This window comes from Cebus imitator, unplaced genomic scaffold (assembly GCF_001604975.1).
Source record: "Cebus imitator isolate Cc_AM_T3 unplaced genomic scaffold, Cebus_imitator-1.0 Scaffold135, whole genome shotgun sequence".
Lineage (NCBI taxonomy): Eukaryota > Metazoa > Chordata > Mammalia > Primates > Cebidae > Cebus > Cebus imitator.
The window spans coordinates 3,626,230-3,637,287 of record NW_016107450.1 but is presented as its reverse complement, the minus strand read 5'-3'; the positions used below and the strand labels follow the sequence as shown (position 1 = coordinate 3,637,287).

At 39.7% G+C, this 11,058-nt stretch overlaps 1 protein-coding gene across 1 annotated transcript in view; it reads left to right on the top strand.

Annotated features, from left to right (window-relative positions):
- PATJ (PATJ crumbs cell polarity complex component) overlaps window positions 1-11,058 on the top strand; it is a 413,527-nt gene that overhangs the window by 258,283 nt on the left and 144,186 nt on the right. Inside the window, exon 28 of the mRNA XM_037743097.1 lies at window positions 2,468-2,559. Within this exon, the coding sequence (XP_037599025.1) occupies window positions 2,468-2,559 (92 nt within the window). The remainder of the gene's footprint in view (window positions 1-2,467; window positions 2,560-11,058) is intronic.

Genomic DNA, 11,058 nt, shown 5'->3' with positions numbered 1-11,058 from the left:
AAAAAAAAAAAGAAAAAGAAAGAAAAAAGGATAGAAACATAATACAAAAGATGAATAGTTTTGAACCCATAAAAATTAAAAATCCTTTGGGTATCAAAAGTACTCTAAATAAAATGTAAAGGCACTTCTTGTTTAACTCTCACAATAGCTTTGTGAAGTAGGTACTTAGCTTTAGAGAAGGGGAAACTGAGGCATAGAGAACTGACAGTGTGGAAATCAGTGCTTTCTATGAGATTGATGATTTTTCTGTGTGTGTATGTGAGAGTCTCACTCTGTCACCCAGGCTGGAGTGCAGTGGTGCAGTCTTGGCTCACTGCAGCCTCCACTTCCAAGTTCAAGCCATTCTCCTATCTCAGCCTCCCCAGTAGTTGGGACTACAGCTGCATGCCACCATGCCTGGCTAATTTTTGTTTTGTTTTGTTTTGTTTTTTGGAGACAGAGTCTCGGTCTGTCAGCAACACTGGAGTGCAATGGTGCCATCTCAGCTCACTGCAACTCCCGCCTCCCAGGTTTAAGTGATTCTCCCGCCTCAGCCTCCCAAGTAGCTGGGACAATAGACATGTACCACCAAGCCTGGCTAATTTTTGTATTTTTAGTAGAGATGGGGTTTCACATGTTGGCCAGGCTGGTCTCAAACTCCTGACCTCAAGTGATTTGCCTGCCTTGGCCTCCGAAAGTGCTGGGATTACAGGCGTGAGCCACTGCACCCGGTAAGACTGATGATCTTGGTGAAGCTGATAAAGTAAGAGGCAGAGTGTGGAGATAGCTCATTTAGTCTTTCCAACAGCCTTGGATATGAATCCCCGCTTTACCACTTAGGAAAGGTGATGGAAGGGCAGCTTTTTAGACAGTTGAAAATACTATACTTTCAGTCCATATTTTAAAGTGTTCACTTACACATGCTTTCTCATGATAACTATTTTGACCAAAAAAAATAACCTTTTTAGATGTCTTGAAAGGAACATCAGGTGGATCTTAAAATACGAAATCCAGAGACAGCAAGAACAAATTAGATGCTAATTACAATTCCTTTTACTATCCCTTATGGTATACTATACTGTCTCTAAAATAGTTGAAATTTTCAAGGCCACACTTGAATAGGTATAGTATAATATAGATCATTAACTACTTTTTAAAGAGATGGAAGGTAAAAGCCAAAACTGTATGAGCTGTTATCAATTAGGCGAAATAGAATAAAAGAGTTTCCAGCTATCATAATAATTTATTAGTGGGAAAATCTGGAATGAAGAAATTTAGAATTTAAATGTTGCTTAGGCCATCTTTAGGTAGATCCAATCAAGTTTAAAATTCTACCACGTCTTAGATGTGAGCAGATGGCTCACTGATGACGTTCAGTAAAATCTGCATAGTTGGTTTAAAATTTGACTTACCACAACGATATAATATTTATCTTCTCTAGAGTAACAAAATTTATGTTATATAATAACCTTGACATGTTTTCAAAATCATGTTAATTTGGTCTGTTTTCAGCTTTTTTTTTTTTTTTTTTTTTTTTTTTTTTTTTTTTGAGACAGAGTTTTGCTCTGTTGCCCAGGCTGGAGTACAGTGGCGCAGTCTCAGCTCATTGCAACCTCTGCTGCCTGGGTTCAAGCGATTCCCCTGCCTCAGACTCCTGAGTAGCTGGGACTACAGGCATCTGCCACCATACCTGGCTAATTTTTCGCATTTTAGTAGGGACAGGATTTCACCATGTTGGCCAGAATGGTCTCAATCTTCTGACTTCGTGATCCACCCACCTCAACCTCCCAAAGTGCTGGGATTACAGGCATGAGCCACCACTCCTGGCTTGTTTTCAGCATTTTTAAGGAATCTAGGAAAGCTGTAGGAAATGAAGTATCTATTGTAAACTTTTTATATCAGGCTTAACTACTGCTTTCTTGAAGTTTAGCAAAATGATAAAGGACTGTATGTTCTTCATTAACTACAGTCAAAACTGAATTTAATAATTTTTGATAGCTGTTTAGAATAACTGTTTGAATCTCTTCTATGAAGAGTATTTAGATTTTTAGCATTTGAGAGTCCTAATATACCCCCTTAAAATTCAGAAGACTTAGAGCCGGGTACAGTGGCTCATGCCTGTAATCCAAGCACTTTGGGAGTTTGAGGCAGGCAGATCACTTGCGGCCAAGAGTTCAAGACAAGCCTGGCCGACATGGTGAAACCTCATCTCTACTAAATACACAAAAAAATTAGCCAGGCATGGTGGTGGATGCTGGTAATTCCAGCTACTCAGGAGGCTGAGGCATGAGAACTGTTTGAACTCAGAAGGCGGAGGTTGCAGTGAGCTGAGATTGCACCACTGCACTCCAGTCTGGGCGACAGAGTGAGACTGTCTCAAGAAAAAATAAAAATTAATAGTCTTTATCATTTAATTCCTTTTATATACATATATGCTTTTAGACATGTGTAAGTATAATTTAGTACATTTTATTTTTTTCCCAAACAGATAAACAATCAGATTCTGTATGGAAGAAGTCACCAAAATGCATCTGCCATTATTAAGACTGCCCCATCAAAGGTCAAGCTGGTTTTCATCAGGTAAGATTGCTGGATCTGGTTTTGCAAAATCAAAGATCTCTTCTGAAGATGTTATTAGTGTGTGACTATGTCATATTTGATTTGTCTAACAAAATCACTGTTCCTTCTAAAAACACATATTCCTTTTGTAACTGTCACTTTAAGAAAGTATTAACTGTTTTGATTATGAGATTTTTTTATTTGCTTTTCATGTTTCACAGGATAGAATTGGTAGCTGAGGCTAGTACTTATATTTCAGTTACAAAACATTCTTCCCTTTCCGGATCCATTTATCTTGTATATAAACATAATGAAACCTGCTAACATCTCTTCCTGTCGCCATTATTTGGCACATTAAGAATTAACAGGAAAACAGAATTGAGGGCATTTTTAGGAGCTTTTTTTTTTTTTTCACAGATGGGGTTTCACCATGTTGGCCAGGCTGGTCTTGAACTCCTGACCTCAGGTGATCCATCCACCTCAGCCTCCCAAAGTGCTGGGATTACAGGTGTGAGCTACTGAGCCCAGCCAGGAGCTTCATTTTAAGAGTGCCGGTGAGCAGCTCAGATGCAGAAGGTGTCAGCACTGCTGACAATAGAGTTGTATTGTGTACTTAGGGCTTTACATTTACCCAGACCTCCCCTGCAAGCTGATATAGCTCTCATGGTACAAGCAAATCAGAATTAAGGATCTTACTGTTTGTAGCCAACATTGCCACAGAAGCAGTAGAAATGAGGTTGTTTGATTCTCTTTATTGGACTGAAATGACAAGTAAATCTGAATTATTTTTAGGTCATGTACCTAACCTTCTATGTTCACTGTAGCTCTGCTTCTTTTTCCTTCTGGGACTCGGTTATCATCTGTAAAATGGGATAATAAAGCACCTCCCTCATTCATTGTGATATTTCAGAAACTGAAAATGATCAGTACAATATCTAGCATAGAGTAAGGGCTGAAAGAATGCTAGCTGCTATTTTAGGATGATGACAGTCATCGTTATTCTTCCCTTTCTCATTAGTTACTAGCAGTAAGATCTGTCCATTCCCAGGGACCACTGGGATTAGGAGGTAGTTTTATTACCAGCATGGGCACTAATGTGATTGAAATATTCCTTCCCACTTCTATTTTGCTCCTGAAGAAATACTACATTAGGGCCAGGCATGGTGGCTCACATCTGTAGTCCCAACACTTTGGGAGGCCGGGGCAGGAGGATCACCTGAGGTTAGAAGTTTGAGACCAACCTGGCCAACATGGCGAAACTCTGTCTCTACTAAAAAATACCAAAAATTAGCCAGGTGTGATGGCGCATGCCTGTACTCCCAGCTACTCCACAGGCTGGGGCAGGAGAATTGCTTGAACCTGGGAGGCGGAGGCTACAGTGAGCTGAGATCCACAAAATCACATGTGGAAAATGTGTACTGTGTAAAAACTCCTGGGGCTAAAGGAAATGAGATGAAACTGAAATCCCTGGAAAGATTTAGTGTACTCCAGCCTAGATGACAGAGTGAGACTCTCAAAAAAAAAAAATATATATCCTGCATTAGCTTCCTTTTCTCCCATCTAGTGGCACTTCCTGGCTTTCTTATTTTTTACTGTATTTTCAGAGAGAGAAAACTTCCTCCTTCACATATGTCTTTGTGTGTTAAGATGACCCCTTTATGCTTAACTCTCCTTCGACATCCTCTGTTAGACACCAATGTCCTTTTTGGTTTTCTTGTTCTTCCTTGGCAGGGGTTATAATATTAGAGTTAGTTGATTTTAAAAAAAAAGCTTGAATAGTCTTTGAAGAAAGGTCAACACTCAAGAGATTAAGATGTTGTTCACTGAGAAAAGTTCACAAAAAGTAGTGTGTTTAGACTTGAAAACTTCATATAAAGTTGTGTGGGGGCCAGGTGCAGTGGCTCACGCCTGTAATACCACCACTTTGGGAGGCCGAGGCAGTAAGATGGCTTAAGTTCAAGAGTTTGAGACTGGCCTGGGCAACATAGTGAGGCCCAATCCATGCAAAAGAAAAAAAATAAATTAGGTGGGTGTGGTGGCATGTGCCCTGTAGTCCCAGCTGCTCGGGAGGCTGAGGTGGGAGCATCGCATGAGCCCAGGAAGTTGAGGCTGCAGTGAGCTGTGATCCTGCCACTGCACTTCAGCTTGGGTGACAGAGCAAGACCCTGTCTCAAAAAAAAAAAAAAAAATTGTGTGGCTAGGACACAAGACGATGTATGTAGCACTTAACAGCATCAGCATCTGCACATGGTATTTAGTACATAGTGATGGCTGCTACTCCAAGAGCTGTTATCAACATTACTCCTACCTCTTCAGCATTTGTGGGGCCTTTATTATCCACCCTGGGCCATCCCATTTTAAAGAGAGCAAAAAGAAAATTGAATAGACTCCGAAGGAAATCATTTAATGTGATTATGTAGTTGGGAAATAAAACCCTCCTCCTTCAATAAAGAAAGGTTAAATGATTTGGAATTACTTAGAAGACAGAAGAGAAAGCTGAGTAGAATTTTAATCATAGTAGTAAAGCTCCATCAATTTAGAGTCTGATTATTTCAGTTTTGATCATTGAACAGAACAGAATCAGGAAAATAATTTGTTGAGTAAATTAATGGTATACACAAGGTTAAGGATGTTGCTGAATGCTTATTTACTAGAAGTGATTTTAAGCAATTTAGATGTATCAGTGTACGTTTAAAATCTGCAATCTAATTGTGATCTCTCTTAGTCCGTTTGGGCTGCTATAACAAAATACCTGAGTATCTTATAAAGAACATAAATTTATTTATTTATTTAGAGACAGACTTGCACTGTCACCCAGGCTGGAGTGCAGTGGTTACAATCTCAGCACACTGCAACCACCGCCTCCCGGGCTCAAACGATTCTCATGTCTCAGCTTCCCTAGTAGCTGGGACTGCAGGTATGCACCACCAGGCCCAGCTAATTTTTTTGGTATTTTTAGTAGAGATGGAATTTCACTGTATTGGCCAGGCTGGTCTCCAACTCCTGGCATCAAGTGATCTGCCCGCCTTGGCCTCCCAAAGTACTGGGATCACAGGCATGAGCTACTGCACCTGGCCCAGAAATTTATTTCTCACAGTTTTGGAGGCTAGGAAGTCAAGATCAAGGCTCTAGCGGATTTGTAGCTGGAGAGGGCCCACTTCCTGTTTCATAGACGATCTATTCTATGTGTCTTCACATAGCAGGAGAGGCTCCCTTGGTCCTACTTTATAAGGCACTAATCCCATCATGAGGGCTCTGCTCTCATGATGTAAACAACTTCCAAAAGGTCCCACCTATTAACACCTTCATGTTGGTGATTAGGTTTCAACATATGAATTTTGAGGGGACACAAACATTCAGACCATAGCAGGAGCCCTTCCTGCACGGTCATTAAATTATAGTGTGTAGCATATAATGGGTGTTCAGAAAGCTTTACTGAGTAAATTTCCTTTTCGCTCCTACTAAGCAATTCCAGATTACTTATTGTCCAAAGGCAACAATTATAGTAAATTCATTGTTGTTGTTATTTTGTGGATTAAAAATATTTCTGTAATTCAGTATTTTACAAAAGTCCTCATACCTCAGTTCCTCTTTCCGGTACTCTCCCAAATTAGCTGAGGTTTTTTATATCTTCCTTTTATAGGGAGAAAAAATATATAGTAGTGATTCTGAATAATTATTTATTATAAGAACCCTGATTTTGCCTATTTTAGAATTAAATCCTGAGGCAGTTAAAATTTGATTTATCATCAAGTTTCCAGAAGTTAACACTTAAATCATCTCAGCACCACAGATGCAATTGTGCTTAAACTCTGCTTAGCTTGTACTGTGTTATAATGTTACTTTGAAAACTAGTTTTTATAAAGAGTGTTTCTTTACAGTTTGCACTTCTATTTGGCAAAATTTCCTTCCTTAGTTGAAATTATTCTCTGTGCTTTTCCATTATACAGGAAATTTTGGCTTTTATGCCTTGGCAACTGTTTTTCAAATTTATTGACAATTGAGATAAAAATGGGAACTGGCCACAGGTTTTAGAGAATGACTGGCAGTAATCATAGAAGGCTATTAAAATATGCTGCAGGCAACATTTTAATTAACTAAGGCCTTTAGTCTATAGCGATGTACATTTTGTGATCATGTCCTTGTCATATTCTTTTAACACTTGTATTTATTCATATACTAATTTATCTACAATTGGCAAGGGGTCTGTGGGTCATTAGCACAAATTAGCAAGTTGCAGCTATTTATACATGACTTACATAATCATTTTTTCCCTTTTGCTTTTCGCATCATTAGATTTTGGACAATCCTGGAAATTGTACCCTAAACATATGGTCTCTGACACACTAAATTATTCAACTCTGGATCGTCCAGATGTGTATTACAATCTGGGTGCTTGCTGTGTACTCTACATTCAGTTCTCTGGGTTTCTGTATTTGGCATTCTCCCCTTCACGTGAGCACACCTTCATTTAAGTACAGGAGGAAAGCTATATTAACACAATGAATACTTTGCTGTATTTGGCAGTGCAGAGATCCAAGGAGATTAATGATCTTGGCTGCAGCTCTTGTCATACCTTCCCCCACTATGGAAAATTAAATGTCATGTATAACAACTCACTCTCCATTACTTAATTACATGGGAAAAATGTGTACTGTGTAAAAACTCCTGGGGCTAAAGGAAACGAGATGAAACTGAAATCCTTGGAAAGGTTTAGTGCTAGCTGTCAAGCCCCACTGATTAAAAGTAGACTTACCATGGGCTCCACCTTCTGTATCGATTGCACATATGTCTTGTTTTTGTAATTAAAACTATACCATGGCTTGTTATCCTCTGCTCATATCCCTCGAAGATGATATTGCTTGAAATGAATGTGAGTGTCAGAGTCATCTTGAGATGACCATCTGAAGAAGCAACTTAGAGGCCTGTTTTAAAAACCCTTCTTGTGCTCTTGATTTATTAGATCTGGTTTTGATAAATATGAAAAATAAATGTGTGCACAAGCATGAGTTTTACCTTCATAAAGAAACATTCATTCATTTTTTTTAACAGGTGTCTACAGAACACCTGCTTGTGTTGATGCTGTGGAGTCAGTGATGGAAAGAACACAATTTCTGTCTGAAAGGAGAGGAGACAGAATAAACAATAGTCTAGTACCTTATCCAGTGATATAAGTACTATGATGCTGTAGGTACATATAGGAGATGCATCTGATGTAGTCTTTGGGGCCTGTGGGGAAGATGTCACAGAGAAAGATGCTTAGGCTAAGACTTGAAGAAAGTAAACAAAGTCATAGGATGTATAGAAACCCAAAATTTCCAGAATTGGATACCCAGTCAAAATACCTGGACATTTGCTTCTAGGAGAAAAAAAATCCTTCTTTGGGAAAGTATCATTGGGTATAGCTGTGTAGATCAATTGTTTTGAATTCTGTAAGGTAGCATGATGTTGGCTTCAGGTTTTTCATACATGGCTCTTATCATTTTGAGGTGTTCCTCCCATGTGTAGCCTGTTGAGGGTTTTTATTACAAAAGTATGTTGGATTCTATGAAAAGCTTCTTCTGCATCTATTGAGATGATCATCATATGATTTTTGCTTTTAATTCTGTTTCTGTGGTGAATCACGTGTATGGATTTGCATATGTTGAACCAGCCTTGCATCCCAGGAATAAAGCCTCATTGATGTGCTGCTGGATTCGGTTTGCTAATATTTTGTTGATGATTTTATTTTTACTTCTATGTTCATAAGGGATACTGGCCTGAAGTTTTCTTTTTTCATTGTATCCCTTCCAGATTTTGGTGTTTGGCTGATGCTGCCTTCATAGAATGAGTTAGGGAGGAGCCCCTCCTCCTTGATTTTTTTGGAATAGTTTCAGTAGGATTGGTATCAGTTTTTCTTTGTACATCTGGTAGAATTCAGTTGTGAATCCATTTGGTCCAGTGCTTTTTTTGATTGGCTGGGTTTTTTTTATTACCGATTCAGTTTCAGAAGTTGATATTGGTCTATTCCGTTTTACTTGTTCATGGGCAGAATTGGTCATTTTTTCTTTGCTACTTCCATTCCTTAATGTAATTCCTGCATATATGAGCTGACGGGAATTATGCACGAATTTGTTTCACCTCTTTTGGCACTCAGAAACAACTAATTGGGATGGTCCTCAGGGATGACGTGAGCTTGCCTTTTTTCTTTTTTGCTGGTCAATATTTATACTATTTGCCCAGGGAAATTCCTGTTTCCCCGGGTAGACCCCCACTTCCCACCTTCCAACACACACACACACACACACACACACACACACACACACACACACACACACACTAGTGAAACAGTAAATCTAGATGCCCGTCTCCCTCTGTGGAAGCTGAGGAGCCAATTCTATCTCTCACTGCCAAAGTATGGCCAGCAGCTGGTCATGTGTCTTACACTTGGGCAGTATGATACCTCAGGCTTAGAACTGGAAGCAAGCAATGCGGGTGATTTGATACGAATGGTGTTTATTCATAGAGCCACAATGCCCTGGCCAAATGCCCTGGCTACATCGTTCTGTTTCCAACTTCCATGTTCTCTGGAGGTCTCTCAGTTCCCAACTGTCCCAAGCCTAATCCTATAGTTTGTCAGTTTTGTGAGAGCTCAGTATACCTCTAGTAAATTCTCTTTTGCTTAAGTTGGCCAAAATTCATTTTTATTGCTTACTGGCAAAGAATCTTAATGGACGGGAAGGGTGATAAGAAATAGAGCTATCTGAACAAATTACGAGCAACCAGAGTGAGATGTTTGGTTCCCTTTGTGTGTATTCCTGTCACTTGTACACTTTTAGCCTTAGAATTCTGAGTTTTTCCTCCTTCAAATGACTTTAGCAGAGCATGCAGCCTCTGAACAAATCTCTACTGAGGATCTCCCGTATGACTAATTACCATTGCGAAACCATTGTTGGCTTTTAAAATGAGATTACCATGATTATCAAAGAGGAATCAGGCAGGATTTGTCCCAGTTTGTCCCTCAGGGTAGGGATCCCAGCACACGGCCTTATGGTGAAGGATGTAAACTAAGGTCTGTGTATCTGAATGTTTGGAATTTGCCAGCCAGGAATAAGAGGGGAATGGCTAAGAGTATCAGCATTTTGGGAGGCCAAGATGGGCTGATCACTTGAGGCCAGGAGTTTGAGACCAACCTGGCCAACATGGCAAAACGCTGTTTCTTGAACCTAGGAGGCCGAGGTTGCAATGAGCTGAGATCATAGCACTGCATTCCAGCCTGGGTGACTGGGTGACAGAGAGAGACCCTGTCTCACCAAAAAAAAAAAAAAAAAAAAAAGACTGTCTTTGATAAATTTGTTAGGGTAAGTCATCTATTCCATCCAGTCCTAAGTTCCCCATGGCAACTCTCCCACCAGCCTGCACTGCCAAATATTTTACCAGCCACCTTTTCCTCTGCACAACTGGCAAAAATTATTTAGAGCCTGCCTGGGGCCACCTGTGTAAAATGTGGGTCTAGATACTGCTTTTCTCCCAGCAGCCTTCATTGGTGATTGACATTGTTTGAAGTGCCAAGCAAATAGAACTCATTATTCCACTGTCATCGGACATTTATTTCTGATTTGACATACTCAGCTATTTTGGTAGTTTCTCCTAATTGTGAATTGGAACTGTTCACTCTGTTCACACAGTTAGGAGTATCTCCTGGAATCTTTTCGGAAAGGAATCATTCCGTTGAGATAGAACGATTTGCTTTGCTTTGTATGTTAATTCAGTGTCATGTTCCAATTAATACAGGAAGTGTAGAGATTATTTTTTAGTATCCTGAAATGTCTCAGACCACTAGATTTAGTGCAGTTAGGAAACAATATCTAGGCTTCGTTGTGTTAACATGTTCCTCATTTATTCAACGTGTGTGTGTGTGTGTGTGTGTGTGTGTGTATGTGTGTGTGTGTGTGTGTACATGCACGTGTACATGCAACAAAATGATGTGCTAGGCACTAATTGTAGTTGTAATCATTTTAGAACAAGTTGCAAAAAAGAAATAAACAAAGTCAGCCTGCTCATCAATCCAGGCTGAATTCGGGCACATAACTTCTGCTTTTGATAAAATGCTATTTTGTTGGCATAAAATGAGATCCTATGGATTTGGTGACGAGATGTTTCCAAAGACCCTGAAGTCAGTCATGATTTTAAGTGACATTCTAAATAATTCAAACATGTTTTCATCACACATTCACTTTTTTTCTTGCTCAGGTAATCTTAATTTCGATGGAAGACACATAACACAAAATTTGACCATGAGACCCAGCACTTCTACTTGTGGGGGTATATATGCAAAAGAATGGAAAGCTGGGTCTGGAAGAGACATTTCTATATCCGTGTTCATAGCAACATTATTTACTGTAGCCAAAAGGGGAAAGCAACTGAGTATAACATATAACACAGGCCGGGCGCGGTGGCTCACGCCTGTAATCCCAGCACTTTGGGAGGCCGAGGCGGGTGGATCACGAGGTCAAGAGATCAAGACCATACTGGTCAACA